General features: G+C 47.9%; 1 protein-coding gene across 1 annotated transcript in view; it reads left to right on the forward strand.

Moving 5' to 3' along the window:
* The window catches only part of DIS3L2 (DIS3 like 3'-5' exoribonuclease 2), a gene marked incomplete at both ends in the record, with an annotated part of 163,372 nt that overhangs the window by 118,220 nt on the left and 23,377 nt on the right, over window positions 1-21,775 (forward strand). The window contains one exon of the mRNA XM_079540028.1: window positions 15,538-15,617. Within this exon, the coding sequence (XP_079396154.1) occupies window positions 15,538-15,617 (80 nt within the window). The remainder of the gene's footprint in view (window positions 1-15,537; window positions 15,618-21,775) is intronic.

The following is a 21,775-nucleotide window of genomic DNA, read 5'->3' on the forward strand; positions in this document are numbered from 1 at the left end:
TCTGTTTAGATGGAGTCAGTGTGTGTTGAGTGATATAAGTTCAAATGTGATCCGTCTGCCGTAGGTGAAGATGTAGCAGCTCTTTGTCAGAGCCAGTTCTGTTCCACCTAGCAGTAAATGGAAGAAAGGCTAATTGTATAATGACAAAAGACGTTTGGAAGGAGTTGAAAGATTCAGACGTTGCAGTTCTGTGATTCCTCATTTCAGTTCCCAAGTGAGAATGGGGGGTGGGGGGGAAGAATTCTTTGTTTCCATGACCACAGCTCACTTTATCAAGTGTCTGTGGGCATGATCATTTCTCCTGAGCTCTGGGGCACTTTATCTTTTCTCATGTAACATATGAATGCTGGAATACAAAGGAGCTCAGAGAGCACCTGTGCTTTCCAGGGCCCTCTGAAATGAGACTACAAGAGTTTTAGGCAAAATCCCAGCAGCAGAGCTGAGAATGGAGCCCATTTTGCCTGATTTGAAGAAGCCAGTGCTGCTCAAATCCATTTTTGGGTTTGTCTTTAAACTTTCCAACTCCAAGCCCATGTCTCCTGGAATGATATGCCCTGCTAAAGTTTGCAGTGATTCATTGGGAGTGCATTTTGTTGAGCAACCCATTGCTTTTGTTTTGAAAGCAAGTGACTGAGAATCTGTCTTTAGTAATCTAGATCATTTATCTTGCACTTCTCTGCATCTTCCTGTGGTAATAAGGAAGTTCTTCTAGCATATGAGTGCAATTCAGAGTGTAGTTTTCCCCTGAATATGTAATTGTGTAAAATGGGACAGTGAAACATAACTTCCTAGTTGAGATTGTTTGTCCACTTTGCACTTTGTTTTTAAGATTTATCAGTACTTCATATTTTGTAAAGACCTCTTTCCTGCATGCACTCCTTTGTGTGGTGCTTTGCTGGGTTGTAAAAGAGGCAGCGTGATGCCTTGGTGCTGCCTGTTCCCATCTCCAGACACAGCTATTGATTCCTCCCCAGATATACATATTCATAAGTTGCATTGTCAACATCTGAAAACTTGATGATAGTATTAAACTATGCCCTCTGAAGGTATTTTCTGGTTTGGATCTGGGATGGTAGCAGATTTATTGCCAATTTTGTGCCAATTTATTACCAACAGAATCAGTTGCAGTCCATTGCCGGTCCGTGATGGGTTTCTGTTAAATTGATGGTCACTTGAAAATGAAGTGGTGGCGAGAAAGTAGTCTCAGGGGTTTGCTAGGCTAGAGTGGTTTGAGAGACTTCAGACATCTGGAAGAAACCAACCATGCAAAATCACCATGCAAGGTTTTTGTGGGTGACTCCTTTAACTAGAATTGAAAAACTTGTTCCTGTCTCAGAAGTACAGACTTACCAAGCAGTCACGTTTGTTTGTTTGTTTTAAAAGCCAGCCTAGCCTGAGTGAAACAAATTGTGATTTGTGCCTTCCTTGACAATTGAAATAAACTATTTGCATCATGGGATTTGATCCCTCTGATCTGGCTTTTCTTGGGGACTGCAGAGCTGCAGCTTATTGGGTGTCCTGTGGCAATGCTGGGATCAGCCCTCTGACAGAGACATTCTCACTCCCATGCATCAACAGGAGGTTTTGCATTAGCTTGATGGCTGCAGTTTCACCTCAATTTCAAGGTCTCTGTTTTAATCTCAAGACTCTCCTTTCTTTTCTGAGAGAGCTCCATTGATGCAGCTAGCGCTTTGCTTTTAATTAGCATGTTAGGGTAGGAGCTCACCCACAATACTAGGAAATAAAATGCTTAAGTGGCTAAAATGGGATTTAAAAGATGCCATTTATTAAATGGTTTCTCTCAGTGATGTGTTTAGCAGGTATAGAAGAGAGAATGAACTAAACCAGGCTTTGGCATTTAGAAAAGTGAGTCATTTTTTCTGTTGCATCATGTATAAACTTTTCCCTTCTCATGTATGGTATGGTTGAAATTACTTTGAGGTTTTGAATTTTCACTTCAACTCTCTGTTTTTTATTATTTTCAAACATTACTGAAAGTGATGGTTGATAGTCTTTAAACTGTGCTCACACTGCCTTGCTCTTTAGGGCTTTTGTTGTTGGTGTTTTTTTGTTTCTTTTTTAAAGTAAGTCAATAGGCAACAGATAGGTGGTTAACTAAGGTAGAGAGTTAATGGTGAGAGCGAGAGGCAGCCACGATGATGGATCTGTAGTCCATGGTGGCAAGTAGTTCTGCTGTCAGACTGCTTTTACTCAGAGGACCAACGTTGGATTCTTTGTACATTATGATCATCTCTTCAGATTCTCAAGCATTTGTAAAGGTTCCTTGAAATCGGTTTAAGGGTCATAAGCATGATGGTATTGCAGCTTGTTGAGGCAGCAGACAGATGAGTCTTCTGTTCAAAGAATGCAAAACAGCATGGAACCTGTGAGATGAACATCCGACTGACACAGGACCATCACAGGGAAGAGTGGTTTCTGCCACTATAACGTCTTCCACGCTTTGTGAAAACTTGGTAGTCTTCAGTATCTTGAAGCCTTGAACATCTCGAAGGCATTGAATGCTGAGAGAGGCCAGATGGAAATCTGGTGTCTGAATGGAGTCTCCCCAGATTGGATGCAGCACAAAAACAGTTGATGTCCATGTGGTGTGCTCCCATGATGTACAGGCTTCTTGGGGTGAAGAAATTCAGCAGGTGGAGTTGTGTTAAACCTTCCCTGCTCTGCTTGTTTTGTAGGGAGAAATGGCTGCTCCACCAAGGAAGCTGCCGGATAACCTTCCTTCCCTTGAGCTGAAGGCTCCCAGCTGCAGTTGGGCATTGCAGCAAAGAGGGGACTTACCCAGCCCCCAAGTGACTGGGCACACTAACACCATCTGGACTCAGTAACACCATCTGGGCTTCAGCCCTTCAGGAAAATTGTTGAAGAAAAGGCAGCTCTTACAACCAAATTATTTGGTTTAGTGGTTTTGGATTTTTTTGCACAGTTTTGGCTTGGTATGCTGTTGGGCCTGGTTTATCCTTGCTCTTGCTGTTTGTAGCTTGCTTTGGACTGAGCACTGAGAAGCAGTGTTTTCTAGAGTAATATTTGCAATACTGGTAACATAGTGATGGGTACAAAATACAACTCCAAGGGGGAAGGCTTGATAAAAAGTGCCATCAAACGGGTGCTACCACAGGTATATCACCCAACCATCGTTAATACTTCACTTGTTGCTTTATGTTAGAGGAGGGCATTTTTTGTTTGCCCAAAAGAAAAACTTTGCCCTCCTTTATGGAAGTGCCACCCCAGATATTTTTGAGCACTAACATATGAATCATAGATCTGTAGGGATTGGAAGGGACCTCTGGGGATCATCAAGTCCAACCCCCCACTAAAGCTGGTTCCCTACAGTGTTGTGCGCAGTCTGCTTTGTCTGACAGGGAGGAGGTTTGATCTTCAGCGCTGACAGGTCTTGTCAAAGTCCATGTGATCCTCCTCTGTTAGATCTCTTAGAGAGATCTATGAGAGGACAGACATTTCACAGCTTGCTGAATGTCAGCTGTGACTGTGTGCCGATGCCTGGAATGTGCTATGCCTGGATGCCGATGCCTGCAGCTATGGCATCCTGGAAATGTAAATCTGGAAAGAGCTTTAGGAGAAGATTCTTTCCTTTCCTTGGCGACAGGAGGAGCTCAGCTGGCAACGGTTCTGAGCCACATTTGTCATTGCTTTGTAGCTGCTGGGGCCTGTAGGAGGTGTTTCCTTCAGGAGATATGTCCATGACTTTCAGCCATGCAGCCATCTACAAGAGACATGGAAGAAATTTGCCCCTGGACCCTTCCCTCACGTGTCCCTGATTAGTCATTGCCTGGAATCTGAAACACCAAAGGCCTGCAGACACTTAATGAGCCAAGGTCCACTGGGGAAGAGTTCAGCAGTCTGCAGGGCTCACCTGACTTTAGCCCACTCATCAAGCAGGGTGACTCACACGAGGTTATCTTGAATCTCGTCCAACATTTATGTTCATTGCAGTCAACAAGACAACCTGCTGGCTGTTGTAATATGCGTTACTGCACCTAGCTGCAGTGCTGCACTGTGCTGGGGAATGCTGGGGTGTGAGATGCTCTTTTATGCAGGCCAAGCAAGTCACCTTGAGCTCCCCACAGATAATTAGAATCACAGAATCGTTAAGGTTGGAAAAGATCTCTAAGATTACCAAGTCCGACCCCAACCCATCCCCACCATGCCCACATCTCCATGGTTCTTGAGTGGTGATTGGGATGGTCACTGCCCCATCTCCCTGGGCAGCCTATACCAGTGCACCACCACTCTTTCTGAGCAGACATTTCTCCTAATATCCAACCTGAACCTGTCCTGGAGCAGGACCGTCATCTCTTGTTCTGTTGTGGTGGCAACTGTGTTTTTTTCACCCAGCTGCTGTGGTCACAGCCAGACAGGGGTCTCTGCCCTTCAGCTGTAAGTAGGGATTTCAGCCCTAGGTTGGGTTGATGGAAAGAAGTGTGAGGCTTGATTTAGGGAAGAAAAAAATTAGTCCATTCGAAAAGCAATTTGTTTCTGCTTTCTGTGAGCGAGGCTTCCAAATGAACTTTTAGTCAATTCTGCAGTACAATCAACAGGACTGGAAAAAAATACCAAGTGAAGTAACACAGTGGCTGTGGTAAACATGAACCGAGGCCTTGGAAGTAACTAATGGCATACCACAAAAGAGTCTCCTTTCACCCACCGCCGGCCGTGCCAGCAGCAAGTGCTGCCAGCGCTGGCTTCTCTCAGAGGAAAGCATCATTTGGCTCCCTTTTGGATTTCATTACTCTTCCTGCGCTCCCTCCTGCTCGCAGCAAAAGCCTTTCCAGTTGTAAAGAAGTGAATTAACTCCCTTGGTGTCAGTGATGGATGAGGCGCTTTCTCCCTCTTCAAAGAGACGAGCCGTGCCGGTGAATGCAGGCCAGCCGAGTTGAAAAGTCCAAGCGGAACAGGGGAGCCCACGAGGTGACCCAGCTGCCACACGGGCACCCTGGGGACGGCTCCCACCGGTGCCGTGCGGGACGGGAACAAAGCCGCTCTCAGCGCGCTCCCCTCCTGCCGGGCTCCTGGGTTTTGTCCCCTTTCAATGGCCTTGGGCACATGGCTTAGCACACAGCAGCCGTCGGCACAGGGCTCGCAGCCTCAAAGGCTTTCAGGGTTAGCGCGCTGGTGCTCGGAGAGCTCATTCCGAGCGTCCATGGCTAATCATATTAAAGGTGACCTCGTGGGCAGTGCTTTCCATTGTTGCCATATGTTTTGTCCAGTGCTTGAGTGATGTTGTGCATTGGAACGTATTCATGCGTCACCTAATTTAATCACCAGGCTTAATCCCTTCTCCTGTTCTACACTCTTAGAATTTACTGGCTCTTTGTGCATTGTCTGGGTCTCCTTCACAAGCCGATACAGACTCCTGCAGATATTTTTATTTACTTCCAGAATCTATTTAAAAAAAGCATCCCAGCAACAAACCCAGTAAGCTCTGCAGAGGGTGAGTGGTGTGGGTGCTCTGGAGGCTGATCCTTATCCCTGCCCTCTTCTTCCTCCATCTTTTCCATAGAGATATTAAGGATTGGGCTCATGGGTTTAAAAAAGTACAAGACAAAACAATACGAATGGAAAAATGACTGAGAAAGTTGTGCGTCTCCTTTTAATATTGTTGGAATAAATAACTAATTTTGAGAACTTTACTGTCTCTGTAAAATATGGTGTTGGTTTCTGCCTTTAAAACTTACTGCTTTGGTATGGACAGCTCCAATTCCAGCACTGAACTGGACACGATTAACCCAGCAAAGCCACGAGTCCATCACGCTGGGAAACTGGAAAGTCTGATTTATGCAAAACTGCTGCACAAGGGAGAGAATAGAGCTCTGTGAGAGCTGACATGGTTCACAGAAGCCAGACGTTTCTAGGGAGCGGCTTGCAGGATGATTTCTAAAGCTTTTCCCTGCCCCAGCTGACGCTGCAGTGTGGAGGTATAGGTTAAAAATTGGGACGAGAGATCCAGTTGTCTTGTGACTCGCTTTAGGAGCGGACGGGCTCAGCCTTGGCAGGGGAAGGCAGTGATGAGATTTTAGGATGATACATGATCAGGTTGCTGCTGTGCTGGACTCCCAGAGGCAGGAAGCCTTTTCGTTTTGTTACACTTGCCGAGGCAGATTGTTGAATAAATAGCTCATGGTGCGGCTCAGTTCTTAGATTCTCCTTCCCTGCCTGCAGTGCTCTGGTACCCACAACTCCAAACAGCGGAATACATCCCGGATGTCTTTGAAACCTTAAACATGGCTCGTACCGATCTGGCTGAATTGCAGCTTTGAGCTTTCCTCTGTGTTAGCATGCAGGCTTTCTTGCAGCTGAGCTTGCACGCGTGGATTTGCTGATCTTCTGCGACCGCGTGTTATGGTTTAGGCTTGATAGGAGGAAGGAGGAATGACGTAAAAGATTGCAGATTTGTGACCGGTTTTAAAAATAGTTTTAAAATATTATGTATCTTCATTTTGAAGAAATGCAATACTGCTTGGAAACCACAACTACCGAATATAAACCATGTCAGGCCCTTACATATGTTAAATAACAGTGCGGAATGGAGGGTTATAAACAGCCTGCTGCTCGCTAGTGCTGGAAGAAGATCACTGATTTGCCCCCAGCAGTCAACAGCAACATCACAGGCTCTGACTTCGACTTGGCTGACAACACGACTTTACATTTTATACTGCACCTTTTCAGAGCAAACCTTGCCAGAGCCCTTTCCGAAGCGTGTGCACACGGAACTCGCCTCTCCGCTGGACCGGAGCCGCTGCAAGGGAAGCGGGAGGGCAGGGTGCCCACCCAGCTGCCAGCGGGCTCTTGGCACCTGGCTGGGACAAGTCACCTGGCCCCTGTCCATCCCCGCTTCCGCCTTTTCACAGGCTGTGACAGAGGAGCTGTGAGGTACCTAGGAAAGAGCGAGCAGGAACAGGTCACTGCCAGAGGAATTCCAGCAAGCCACAGCCAGCCCGTTCCTGGGAGAGCCCAGCAGCAGCCCGCTCTCGTCGGCCATGGAAGGGGCAGGAACGTCCTCGAAAAGCTTGGAATCTACTACTTTGAGAGAGCTCAAAGCAGCAAGATTGCGGCTGGGCTTTAGGGCTGCCTGGTATTTCGCAGCAGCACCTTGAAGGATGAAGCAGAAGAACGTGGCTTTTCAGCTGAGATCACAGAATTATTAAGGTTAGAAAGGACCTCTAAGATCACCAAGTCCCAACGCCAGCGCCTCCCCACTGACCATGTCCCTCAGTGCCACGTCTCCATGGTTCTTGAACACCTCCAAGACAGTGACTCCCCCACCTCCCTGGGCAGCCTGTGCCAGTGCATCACCGCTCTTCCTGAGATGAAGTTTTTCCTAATATCCAACTCATCCACATGATGTGATCGAGGCATTCTGCATCTTCCCAATCCCAGCTCCAGTTTAACTGCCTGCAAAAAGAACTAAACCTAGAAATACTGTTGTGATCTCTCTCGTTACCTGGCAGAGCCCTTATCATCTCAGCACAAGGGCTGTTCATATTTTAATGAGTTTGTCTCTTGTTTGGAGATTATTACAAGCTTACATCTGTTTTCTTGTGCAGCTCTACGGAAATCCCTCCAGGCATGAGATAGTACCTGGACACTAAATTAATCTCTGCTCCTGGGTTCTCACAGCTCCATTAGGGGCTTAGCAAGGGAAGCAGCAAGCATTAACAAACTTAAGAAAATAAGATTTGCTGTGTTCGATCTGCCCTCAGCTCCTTGTATGCTCCCAGCAGCAATGACAAAGACTGGGCATGTTACAGGAGGACCCAAAATCTGGGTCTGATTTGCAAACTGCGCATCAACATTCCCCAAAGGGAAAAAAGGTTGAGCTGTAGAGTCAGACACTGTAAGAAATGTGGAATCACTTCTCCTCCTGCCATGTGCCCAGAGACATCTGCACCCACAGCTCTTACCTTGATTCCATGTGTCCTGAGCCATGTAAAGGCAGTGCTGTGTCCCATTCTCCTGCCTGCTTCACTCAGGTTGCAGCAGCCCTTAGAAACCAGTGCAGACCAGGCCCTTTGTGATGGGCACTCTGTCCTGTTGCTCTTTGTTGAATGCATGTATTTCCTTTCTTTGATCTGGAACTTCTAGCGTAGCTGGCTTTCTTGTTGTTTTCCCTGAAACAAGCCATGTGCCATGTCTCACTTGTGTTATGTTCCTGAGCAGATCTGGGTATCAGTCAGTGTCCAGATCTGCTGCTGCTTTGAGAACTGCTCCCTTCTGCAATGTTGCTCTCTCCTGGCTTTGGACTCTCCCAAGCTAGCAGTGCTGAGCCTAAAAATAAGCTGCAGGCTGCTTGAGCTTAGGGCCAGTAAATTGAGACCTGTTTTCAGAGATGACTGTCAGGTGGATGAAACAGAGCAGCTGGGGATAATGATGGGCTGCCTGCAGTATCCACTGGTAACAGCATACCGAGCAGTGGGGTTAGGGAGGTTTTCCACTTGGTTGTGTCACTTTTCATCTAAAGCAAATAGAGAAAATACCGATGGCTTTCCTTTAGTTTTTCAGGACTCACGTTCATATCGTCTTTTGGGACAGAAATACCTTAGTGATGCCCTTCTGGTCAGGTTGTGCTTCGTCAGGCCAAAATGACCCATACGTGGCTTAGAGAATGATTGATATCATCTCCTAGCTCACTGTAGGCTTCTTTCAAATTCCTGATGACACTCAAGCCTCTTACTCTTGGTCATCCTTCTCTCTCAAATTCCTGCTTTTCCAAGTGAATTTCCATAGTTCACGTGGGGAAGAGTTGGACAGTTGGGTTGGGTGATACCCTGCCTCTTACCTTTTGTCTGAGTAGAACCAGGAAGTCAGCATTGGTCTTCAAAATGCAAGAGCTTTCTGTAGCCCCCAAACTCCTCTCTATTAAGGCTGGCAAAGCCCAGTTGTGAATGAGGCATTCTTCACACAACAGAGTCAAGTTGTCTTTCGTTGTTTGTAGAGCACCAGAAGAGCTGGGAGAAGCACTGGGAGATAACAGGAGCCAGGAGTGCTTTAAGGGAAGGCTGGGAGTAACATGAAACAGCCAGGCAGTGAAATTTGGCACAAATCTTGTTGGTGTCACTATTTTTTTATGCGGCGTTTCCTAGGGATGTTTTGCTTTTATTTTAAAATTGATGTATGTGTAGCAAATATTTTAAATTCATTGACAGTTCCCTAGTGGTCTAGAGCATACGGTGCTGTGTCAGAATTTGTTAGTTTCTGAAGAAGATATTTTTAATCTACCAACATAAACTCTTTGCAATTGTATAATCTTTATTTTAGCCCTGTGGTTTCTTAATCATGCATCTAAAGAATGAATCATCCAGTTTATAAATTATAAAGAAAGCGAGCAGAAATGTTCAACTCTTCTTTCTAAATAAATCTGGTTCCGTTTTCTGTGTTCTAAACTTCTAATGCAGGCAAGTGTGAATGCTTAAAAATGAACTCGTTGGAAGTTTATATTTTTGCCAAGTGCCTTGTCTTCCCAGAAAATTTCCTCAGCTGTCAGTTGCAGCTGTGAAATAGAAGTCAAGGGTACGACATCAGCTTGCTGTTCTGGTGACCACATCTGCGTCTCTTTGCAAAGGATGCAGTAGATGCCATGCTTCTCTCTGGTTTTGCTGTATTACCTGATTTGTAGCAGAGGACATGTTGCCATGAGACCATGGAGCAGCCCTTCTGTGTGCTAGGGAGCATGACTTGGTTGTTCTGATCCCATGATGGGAAAACCCTAGGATCCTTGCTGTGTACCAGGGTGGATTATTGGAGGATTACTGCTGCAGACTTAGGAATCATTTAGTAATAACTTATAGTGGCTTTAGGTCCCAGGCTCAGAGTCTCTCATCAAGGAGGTCGATGGGGGAAAGGCATGAAAACTGCTGGCTTCTGTTTTTCTATTTGCTAATTATTTGCTGGCTTTTTGTGTATTTTATATTGTTCTTGGGTGAATTGCAGGCAGTAGCAGAGGAATAACGTGAGTGGAACAGTGGGATTGTAAAATAGAAATGGGCAGTGGGATTCAGGCCAGAAGTAATGCCCCAATGAGCTTCAGCTCCTTTTCATAGACTAGAATAGACTAGATTGGGTTTTAGCCCCATGCGTGAGTCTTGCAGCTTAATAACAGGGTTAGCATTGTGGCTAATGTCACAAGAAGGAAAAGGCATGACAGAGCTGTGCTGCTTGGGTGGTGCAGAATGAGTAAAGCCCGCAGTGATAATGTCGTTGCACAGCAAGTAAGAGAGAACCTGTCTGCTCAGGGGACCTTGAGACTGGAAAGCACGGTTGGATGGAGTTTCCATCCCACCAAACAAGAGCCCCTTTGCTGTGTTGTCTGTTTGCACCCAGTTGTTCTGCCCTTTTCTATCTGGTGGATGGGAAGCAACATAGAATGATAGAATATCCCATGTTGGAAAGGGACCCATGAGCGTCATCAAGTCCAACTCCTGGCTCCACACAGAACCACCCAAAAGCCAGGCCGTAAAATTAGCCTGGACCAAATTTCTGTCAAACATGCTACTGTCGCCATGAGACGGGACCAGTTTGGGATTTCCAACCAGTAGCAGCAGCAGTCCCATGACCAGGTGCTGAGGTTGGCCAAACATTTGCTGACTGCAAAGCCAAACAGAAGGACCACCCCAACCAAGTGCAACAGGTAATTAGTTTTGATGGCAACAAGCTTCCATGTCTTTCCTCTTTTTCCGCTGTAGGACTTTTCCTCTCTTTGTTGTTACTCCATCCTATCCTTACTACATTCTCTTCTAAAGAAAGGGGCAACCAGGAAGAAGTGCAGCCTCTACCTTTCTCCAGCAATTCTGAACTGCAGCACAAGTAGAAAAGCTCTCTGGAAGAAGTGCTTTGGGCTCAAGAACAGCTTCTTTAAGTGAAAACACAGCTGTGAGGTTTGCAGGCTGTGCTTCTGTAAGGGCTCATCCAGTCAGCACAGCCAGCAACGCTGCAGCCCTTCCAGCACGCAGGAATTGGGAAATCCATTGTGAACAAGATTGAGTTTGATGGCCTGTGTGCAGGCAGATGGATGTATTTTTAAGGGACGAGGTGCCAGAAAACTATGTGATTACGTTACTGGAGCACGGCTCGTTTTTTGTGGTTTTAAAAGTGAGTGTCAGGACTTCAGGGCTTTTTTTTTGTGTGTGTGTGTGCGTGTGTGGGTCAAAACCGAAGTTTGGGAGGGGCATAAAAACCTGCTTGATGACTAAGTTTATTCTTAAAAAGCTTTCTAGAGCTTGCTAGAGAAGGAAACCTTCATCTGTAACCAGTCTTTTTGGACCTCCATGTAGGAGGGATTGTAATTGAGTGAGTGCCACAGGTAGCAGAGTCCCCCTGTCCTTTAGGAGATTGTTTTCAGAGTGATCTTTAGATCCAGTTCCCTAGGTTTTGTAACGCAGGCTTATTCTGCTTCTCCTTGCTGTGAGTGATCTCTTTCTGCTTGTACGCCAGCGCATTGGTGGATTTACCTTGAACAGCATAATCAAGGCTGGCAGAAGCATGCCTTTACGTTGACCCAAAATGGGAACATCTGAAACCTTTGACCTGGTTGCTCAGCTGAACTGATAATATCTCTCCGGACCAGTGCATGTGTAGAGAAAACTTTCTGTCTGATGACAGAGGTTTGATAGTCAGAGCCAAAGGGGGATTCAAGCCAAACCATTTACTCAGGGGGCACGTAGAATTTGCCCAGTCAAGTCAATATCAGTACTGGCAGTGTTTTAGCAGCCAGAAGGATTCTCACCTCCTTGTGCTCTCTCCTTGTTGGAGCTACCAGACTGTCACATGACCGGGCTCCTAATTGCTGCAGGCCTAAACCTTGCTTTAGAATGAGGGCTGCTGCTGGCTGCACCAAAGCCCAGGCAAGCCTTGAGGTCCACAACAGCATCCCTCAGGAAGGTGGCGTTGCCTTCAGCTCAAGCTTCTATCGTGCGCCATCCGACATAACTGGTGGTCAGCCATGTACTGTAAGTACATTCTCTTCCACCCCCCACCAGTAGCCAGATCATGAGCCCACCTCTGCTGGGTACCATGTGTGCAATGCTCTCCTTTACTGCGGAGTCAAAGCCCAACCCTGTGAGCTGCCCAGGGAAGCGGTGGAGTCACCGTCCTTGGAGTTGCGTAAGGAAAGAGTAATTGATGTGCTTAGGGACGTGGTTTAGTGGGCGATACTGGTGGTAGGTGGACTCTTAGACTAGATGATCTTCAAAGTTTTTTCCAACCTTAATGATTCTATAATTCTTCTGTTTGGGTGTACTGCAATTGCATCTGGCAGCGAGTGAGCCTATCCATCACTGTATGCGTACAGATCCCAATTACTCCTTTTGACAGCTCTTATCCATGCACCTCCCTGTGCCTCTGACATCTCAATTATTGATGGGGCTCTCCTGGTAAGCTGCGCTCTGTTTGCAGCATGGCTGTGTTCCAGCTCCCTTTCCCATTGAGTTCATGCACGCACCGCACCAAGCGTTTCTTTATGTGCAAAGCTATTGAAGTGGAAAGGGATCTTTATTAGCATGTGAGCTTTGGGGCTGTGCTACTGAAGAGGGCAGTGCAAGCCAAATCGCACGGCTCAGCGCTGGGAAATCTCCCCCTCCTCTCCCTGCGAAGCCCAGCAGTGTCTTGTAAGATGAAATGATCTCGTATGTTTAATGCTGAAGATTGCTTGAGCTGATGAGCCTTCCTTGTGACAGGGTCACCCTGCACTTTCATTTCTGTAGGAAACCAGCCCCCCGCTGCCCCTACAGACATACAGTCCTGTATTTTGAAGAGCAGTGGCCTTTGCTTTGTCTGGATATTTGTTTGCTGGCTTTCTGGCAACTCTTTGCATTCTGATGAGGAGCACAAAAAGGGAGCTTCAAAGCAGCGTGCGGTGTTGGAGCAATGTTGTCAAGTTGGTTCAGAGTTAGAGCTGTGCCAGAGGGGGTATTGCAGAAGCCTGTTTGTTTTGTAGGTCTGCATGTACCTGGAGGCTTGGGATGTCTCGTGACATTGCTGTAGCAGAAGTCAGATAGGAGGGGATGATAAAGTGGTTGTTCAGTTGCTGGCATCTCTCCTATCCCCAGCAACCTTTAATTCGGAAGGAAGCAGATGTTTGGTGCTTAGTGAATGAAGGTAAAAGGAAAGGACAGCTGCTGCATAGCAGTACAGTCCTCTTAAGACTGGCACTGTGGATATGCAGAGATGGCTGAGCCTGCCCAGCGTGGTGTGTTTTGTTTATCTGGATACCAGATCCAGAGAAAGAAGGGTTAAAATAACGAAAATTGCAGCTGTGGTATCTCAGGGAGCTGTCATCTTTGCTTTCTGGGTAGGCAGGATCTGTGGGACCCCATCCCCCAGAGAGACACCCTGCCCTACCTGATAGCTGTCCCCTGCAGCCTGTCCAAACACAGCTGGTTTCCCTCACAGCCTTTTTCCTTCCTTCCCATGCCCTGGACTCACCCCTCCCACAGAGCAGTGCTGCAGAGCCCAGGTGAGCTGTAACTAAAGGTGCAAGCCCAAAGGCCACTTAGCCACGAGCTGGCAATGGGAGGCTAAAGCCATCCTCACTGTGCCCCGATCAGAGCTATTGTTACAAGCAGCCAAAGCCACACATACCCAATTTTGTTCTTTCTTTTGTTTTCCTTCCCTGCAATGTGGTCCCTCCCCTCAAAGCACAGGGCGTGTGGGGCTGCGATAACCGCTGTCCCTTTTGGCTCAGCAGTGCTTTCTGATATCCCAGCAGGAAAGCTTAGGATAACCTGACCTGGGAAAATGGCTTTGGGGAGTTCCCAGCTCCTCCTGCTCCCAGAGGTGGGTCTGAGCGATACTGTGGGCTGCAGCAGGTCAGAGCTCACAGGGCAGGTGCAGTTGGGAACAGCCATGTGCAGGTTGCCAATTGGACAGCAGTGTGAATTGCTGTACCTCTGCCTCGAACACACACAGAGCATGGACGCATGTGCTGCATGCTGCTGTAGGAGTGTGTTTCAGAAGGGCTTACAGGGTTGGGGTGTGGAAGTCACAGGAGATTGGTTGGGTTTGGCCTCAGCGTTGCTCCTGGTTCTGGACTCAGTGTCCAAGATGGTGAAGTTTTCCATGATTTCATGGTATTCGGTTTTATTTGGGTCATTGAGAGCACAGTGTCAGACTTTGCTCCTCCGTAAGGAAGGGAATATTGGTGCTCCGTGCAGTGATTCAGCACATAGAGTTTCTTAACAGCCTATGGGAGAAAGATGCTTTAATTCACTATTTACTCCTGAATAGGCCATCAGTTTGAGTTAGCAATTTCCTCAGAGCCCAGAGGAGAGAGTGTGATCAAATGGAGCGGCTCAGCACCACTCTCCTCCTCTCCCTGCTCAGCGAGGTCAGGCTGAGTGTTGCTAACATCTCAGCCTTCACTGTGGCCTTCCAGGCCCACTTCAAGTCCTGAATGATAGCAGAATCATTAAGGTTGCAAAATACCACTAAGATCACCAAGTCCAACCCCAACCCATCCCCACTGCAGTGCTGAGCATATCACTCAGTGCCACATCTCCGTGGTTCTTGTACTCCTCCAGGGATGATGACCCCCCCACCTCTCTGTGTAGCTGTGCCAGTGCACCACCACTCTTTCTGAGAATTTTTTTTTTTTTTTTCCTAATGTCCAACCTGAACCTGGCACAACTTAAACCCCTTGTCCTACTGCTCTCAGCCACCCCCTCTGAAGGATGTGGCCCCTGCCACCCGGTCCTGGTGAGGGGCTGCAGCCCTCCTGCAGGGCACAGAGCTGCCCGTGGGGCACACACATGGCCCCACCAGCCTTCCCTGGGGAAAGGGGCTCAGCTCAGCCCTTTTTCAGGGCTGTTTGGAATATCAAATCACCGGAGACGTTTGCACCAGAAATAAAGTCTCCTTTCAGAACTGCTCTGTGAAAGAGGATTAGCTTTTCCCCCTTAAATAAATGGAGCAGAGCAGTGTCTGCAAGCCGCCAGCCCTCGTTGAGTGCCTCCTTGGAGCAGCAAGGAAAGCAGCTTCCAGGTCCCATCGCAGCCTCCTGCCGGACGCCGATCCAAACTGCAAACCCTCCTAACAGCTCTTTAATAACTCCGCGCAGAAGGAAAAATCTGTCACCTTTCCTTCTGCGGTTTCTCCTCCGCTCTAACGCGCTGGGGGAATGGGATGGAGCCGGGAAGGCTTTCAGAGAAAGGCTCGTGGGAACTGCAGCGAGCGCTCCTCTCTTTGGTGTCTGAGGGGAACCGCAATCGCTTTGGTGAAGGGCGGTGTGTGTGGGTGGGTTTGGAGGGGTGAGCCTCTCTGACCCATGCATTGCAGAGCAACCACAAACACTTTATAGTAACAAAGGGTGGAAAAAGCGAGAGCCTTTCTGCAACGCATGTGACTTTTCCCTGAGGTTTGGAACCCCGCGCTATGTTCCAGGCCACGGTGTTTGCGTGTCAGGCTCGGTGAGCTGCTTGGAGTTGCTGTGATGACTGAGAACGCAGCCTAAAATGTTGCTTTCTTTTTTGTCTCTCCCTTCTCATCCCCCCCCCCACCTCTTCTCTGCAGCTGAAGCTCTCGTTTACCTTGGACCAGGAGAGTGGGATGCCTCAAGGCTGCTATATCTATCAGTACCGGGACAGCAACAAGTAAGTCCCATGGGTGTTGCACACAGCAGATAAGGGAAGGTGCACCCTTCCCCTGGAAGAGGGGGACTGCACTGTGTCAGGCACAGGGAGCACGGCTGCTTGTACCACTTAAAAGTAGGTTGAAGCAGGCTTCAGGCTTGATCTGAACCTGGGAACAGCTCCTGCAAAACCAGCTCCTTTAACATGCACGAGGCCCTGCAGCCCCTTTGTTCCATAGCTCCCTGAAAGGCCAACCTTTGGGTACTGTGGTACTCAGCCAGGCTCTGTTCTGGGCTGTTTGCAGCTGACATCCCACTCTTCTGTGTGGGAGAGTGGGCTGGGATAAGCATCCCCTCTGCCTACCTACACAGAGCTGCAGCCCCATATTCTCTCTGCTTGAGCTTCACTAAACAGCTTTTCATTTGTAGGTACCGTAACCCAAATGCAGCCATTCTCTCTGTTTTTATGAAGTCCCTTGTGATACTCAAGTTTTGGAGCACAGTCCTCCATTTCTAGATGCCCTGCCTGGTTTTGCTAGCTGCCTAGTGAATTGGTCCCCAAGATGTTTTTATTTCAAATCGCGTTCTCATTATCAAATTGATGGCAGCAGCACAGTTGAGGATATTTCTGTGCTCGCGCTAAGTTGCTTTGCGTGAATACCAGTGTGTCATAAATCCATAGCCTGTTACCTCCACCCTTAGAGCTCTGCTTCTTGCCAGTTATTGAAGGTTGGCCTAAAATAGCAAGGTATGTGAAATTGTCAATGAGTGCAACACCCTGTAATTAGATCTGCTTTGAAACGCTGAGAGGAGCAGCCCTGACAAGGAAGAAATAAATCTGCAAACAGCACCTACCCCTTTCTGAGCTGAGAAATTTCTGTTTGAAAGGCAGCTGCACACAATGGGCAGTGAGGAAAACCCCCAGGCTTGTTGGGTTTTGTTACAGATGTGTGTAGATCCCATGTTTCTAATTGTGGGGATGTATCTCCAGAGTCAGCAGACGTGTTTTCTGCACTGATCCTCCTCTCCTCTAGCCCTCCATTGTTGGAAGAAACTCCTGGGATGGGAATGGAGCTGTTTGGTGCAAGTGCTGAGGCCAATAGCAGCATAGTTGCAAACATCGCTTTTAGCCGTGAGCCATCCAACAGGAGACAAAGTCACTGCAGCATGTTGGCAGCTGTTGCTGTTAGAGATGTATGGCTGTGACCTGCATTTCTGGCAACCATGAGAACTGAGACACCCAGAGCAATGTCAGCCAGGATTGTGCATTTATGAAACATGGTGCAGGCAGGAGGAGTGGAATTGCAAGCACACTGAGACCTGTGCACATCTGACAAATCCAGGCTACAATGGCATCTCCCCACGAGGCCCTCTGCTTTATGTTTTACAGCTGTCCTGAGCAGACCTGGGGCTGGGGAGGAGGATAGCTGTTCCCGGGGAGAGCCCAGCGAGGTTTGGGCATGCACTCACCCCCTGCACCGCATGCCCTGAGCCCACTTGTCTGATGGAGTGGAGCGTGGAGGTCTGTGCTACAGCTGTGTATTGCTGCAACCCAATCCCTGTGTCCACACCATGCTTTGGAGCTGTGTGCAGCCCAGAGAAGAAATGCCATGAGATGCTGTGCATCCCTGCCTGGTGAGGCTCTATGCCACCAGGGTAGTGTCCCTTCTCTCCAGGTGGCAAATGCTGTTCCAGGCTGCAGCCAGACGGGGCCACCGGAGCACAGCATATGCTGGCCTCCGCTCGCAGAACAAAGGGCTGAGTGCTGCTGCAAGTGTAATTACCAAAGCAATTAAAATTTCTATTGCTTAGGCTAGCAGTGCAAGTACCGTGCAGGCTCCTACAAGGGCAATCAATTGGAGTTTGGTCTCTTTAAAATGATAAAACCTTACCAAGGAATTTATGCTTCTGGCCGCTTTTTGCTCCCTCCCTGCCTGTTGTGCTCCAGCAGTGCTGGTTGGCACTGTGCTTACTGGGAACAGTTACTTGGGGAAGACTGGGATCAGTGATGCCACCTCCCCAGCATCACTCAGGGCATGGAACTCTGCACCTTCTTCTGCGGAGCTCTGTGTAAACTCCAGGTTTGGGGGAACTTTTGGCCTTTGGGAGCCTTGGACTGAGAGCAGAAATAATGCTGAGCATCCAGCTGGTCTGCCCTTGGTCCTCTGCTATGGTGTATTGCTATTTGATGGCACTTAATAGTCCCTGCAGAGCTCAAGGTGCTGTGCTCCAAGCAGGCTGTCAGTGCAGCCACAGGGGGGACCAGGGACATCACTTCTCCCCTTGTTCCTGCTCAGACTCAGACACTTCCCTCCCTTTGGCTGCCAGCCCTTTGAGCCTTCCTGGCTCTACAGGAAATTGCTTGACCTCACATAGATGAAAGCCGTTTGCTTTCTCATTTTTAAGCCATGGCACTTAAATTCTCCTTAACGGAGATCAGTCAGTACAGTGTGCAGAGGACAGGCTGCTGTACCTGGCTGCTCTAGGAAGGCAGTTCCCAGCTGTGACATGGGGACAGCCTGATGATGCCTGCACAGTGACATTCTGAGCAGGAGAATATTGTCAGCCTCATGTTGCCCCAGCACAGTCACATCCAGGAAAGGAGAGCCTTGCCATCCTTCCTGCAGTGTGAATGCAGCATGTCTGGTGCTTGGCTGCTCCCTCCTTCCTAAGCTGAGTTTCCATGTGCAGGATCCAGTGGCAGAACCCAGACAGGCAGTACAGGCCAGCAAGGCCAATCATATCCACCATGGCCCATGAATCTTGTCTTTTGACCCACTGGTCCCCAACGTAGGAATACAAGACCAGTTGTGCTGAAGAAGTGCCTAAAATGCAAGCACTGCTCCTACCCTTGCAAACTGCCAGGCAGTGGGAGGGATGGAGCTGAAAAGGTTGTGGGTAATTATGGAAGCCTTTCAGCCCAAGTACAGGAGGAACTGAAGCCATCTTGGGACGTCCCCTGGAATTCTTCTGGCTGCATCCAAGAAATGGAAGATCCTGTCTGTTCTCTGCGTTCATTGTCACCATCCAGACACTCCCCAGCTCTACTCACCTGCCCCCAGCAAACCTGAACCTTCACATGCGTAGGTCTTTCCCCAGGGACTTTTATTACTGCCCCCATTCTCAGATGTGGATTTCCTCATGGTCCCCACCATCCCACACAGCAACGAGCTGTAAATTCTAGGCAAGATTTTTGCTGTTTCGTAGGCCATATTTGCAGGTGCTGTAGTGCTACCTTGTCCCCAGCTGGCTCTCCTCTAGCACAGCTCCCCTGCTCCCTTAGCCTCCAGGTACTGCTCTCTTTCTCAGGTCATCAGGGGTGCTGCCATGGCTGATACACCAGCTTGCATTGTGCCATTGAGTTGCATTCTAATTCCTCTCTGCAGCTGGGTTTTGTGTCAGGATTATGAATTTGCGGTGTGGGCTTTCACGTTCTTTTTGGAACAATTTCTAAACCCAAAGGAGCAGCATCTCACATGGAAGCACTTAGAGACCTCTCACAAAGGCAGCGTTGGAGTCTGGACCATTTCTGCCCTGCAGGGACACAGAACATTACAGGTACCACTGCTGTGCAGGGTAGCCACTTGCGGGCAGCACCACACAGCTCTTCAGGATGAAGAGTGAAAAATAGCTCCAGTTGAAAGGAGAAGTGGTGCCCCCTTTTATATGAAGATCAACGATGCCTGGTACATTGGATTATCTCTTAAAACACTAGGACTTCAAATGCCAGGGTGCATGCACTCCTTCTGCTGACAGGTTAGTGATATATGATGTTGTTTGGGTTAGCAACTGAGCTCCTTTGTGCAAGCTTTTCATAAGGTGAATATAATATCTGCAGTGATGTACTCAACATTGCATCAGGAGAGCCAGCCTATAATTATGCTTGAATTGTTGGAATGGGTTATTTGTCATTTGCACATTAGCTCACTCCATTTATTGCTACCACTCAGGGCTGCAGCAAACTTGGTGTAAACAGAGCTTAGGTGGAGGTTTTGGTCCTTTGATTTTTTTTTTTTTTAATGCAGCAAAGCAGAATTTCCTTGGGTTTCTTCCTGTTTTCTGGAATGGCTGTTCATTGGCAGTGATAGGAACAAAATATCTGAACCAGCTGACTCAGCGTGACTCCTTTGTTTTCAAAGACAGCTCTCAGGTGTACGGCTCAGCTTGGACTTTGGCATGGACTTGGTGGCTTTGGAGTGAGCCAGAAGGTTCTCCACTGTATGTTTTGGGGTCTTTTGTCTGTTTGTTTTGAGGAACCAACTCTTCTTTGTGCTAAGAACTACCTTATTATGTGGTTGTTTCAAGGCGTGCATCTTTGCTCAAAGCAGCACTGCTTGTCTTGGGGTAATCAGAGAATCCTTAAGATTGGGAAGGACTTCTGAGATCACCAAGTCCAACCCCAGCCTACCCCCACCGTGCTCACCGACCACATCCCTTAGAGCCACATCTCCTTGGTTCTTGAACACCTCCAGGGATGGTGATCCCACCACCTCCCTGGTCAGCCTGTGCCAGTGCATCGTCACCTTTGAGAAGCTTTTTTCCCTAATATCCAATCTGAACCTCTCCCGGTGCAGCTCAAGGCCTTTACCTTGAGATACCTGATGATACCTAATTTTCTTGCTAGTGATCAGCAAATACATACCCTGTCTGCTCTGAGCTGCATGGCTCAGGGCAGTTGCTGAAGGTGCCATCTTGTTTGCCTTGTGTTGCAGGCACGGATTTCATGGGGGAAGTCCGTATACATGTGGTCCCTTGGCATCTCAGCTTGGATGAGTGCCGTCCAATAGCAGTTATTCACCTGAAGCTTATAAAATGCCTTGTTTAGATTTCAGATCAAAAATAAAATCAATTCCATTTGCAGAGCTGGATCTACCAGCTAATGTCAAATTCTCCGGAGTGGGATTTTCGCTTCAGGGTGCCCTGTTGGACACATTGGCTTAGTTGGCACAGGGCACATCCTACTGTTCTGTAGCCCCTGGCTCAACTCTACGCATCACATAACGTTTTGCAAGCATTTCTGAAGTCTTATTGGATTGCAGGCAGCTGAGCTGCCCTGTCACTCTTTCCTGGTGAGCTGTAGTAGGGTTTAGGTATTGTTGGAGGGCATTTGAAGCTGTTGGGCTAATAAAGCTTGTATTTTCTTTGGAAAATAACACTTTGGTTGTAAGGAATAAATTAAGGAATAAAAATAACACTTTGGTTGTAAGCAGCCACTGGATTTGAGGCTGCATAAGCCTCCCTTGGGCTCAGAGCACTAGCAAGATTTGGTGGAAGATGTCTGTGTGGATGAGAACAAGACTGGAAGCACAGGGCAAGCCAGGCCATAAAAGCAATATTGCAGAGCTGACAAAGCAGGAGGGAGTTTGGAGTTTTTCTTTTGATACCATATCTTGTCTTTTGTTTGACTTTTTGGTGCTGAACTTTATCCAAGTCTGCAGGTGATGCATGTCCTTCACCTGCCAAAGAGTAAGCATTGGAGTTGGCCAAGCAGTGCAGGTGAACTGTTCTGTCACCAAATGTGGAGATAAACCAGTCCTGGTTTAGCATGTGCTCAGTGTAGGTGAAATTGTCCAGGAGACTAAGAGTGCACATTGACCTTTAAGACTCCAAAAGATATGTAATGCTTTCTGCCTTAAGATAGGCACAGAACATCACAAAGGCTGCTGGGATGTATGCTGCAAAATAGCCTTTGCCACCCGAGACCTTGGGCAGCGTGGAGTTGTTCTTTCTTGTGGAAGGGACCCCTGGCCATTTCCAAGTGGGAAGAAGGGTTCTTACGAAGGGCTTTGCCCTGGGTACTGCTTATGTGCTCTTCTCAACATGGACCTGTCTCCTCCTCTTTCTGCCACCCAGCTACTTCAGTTGACAGGTTGCCAGTCCTCCAGTGCTGTAGAAATAGTAACTCTCAGCTCCTTGGAGTGCCATTGTCATGTGGAGACTGCTGATGGAAAAGGAGACCAAGGAAACCTGCTCTTCCCCATTGTGAGCCAATAGGATTTGATGATCTGATTCCTTCCAGATGAAAATTTGAGGCTTTCCTTGATGTCGTACACAAATCCCATGTGCACGAGTAGATCTCTCTCTAAAACCCCGTGAAGTACCAGGTCAGCCACCCTCCAGAGGGGTGTGTGAGCCCTGCTCTCCTAGATTTCAATCCTGAGTTTATTGTTTGGCCTATTT

The sequence above is a fragment of the Tetrao urogallus genome, assembly GCF_951394365.1.
Source record: "Tetrao urogallus genome assembly, chromosome: 9".
NCBI lineage: Eukaryota > Metazoa > Chordata > Aves > Galliformes > Phasianidae > Tetrao > Tetrao urogallus.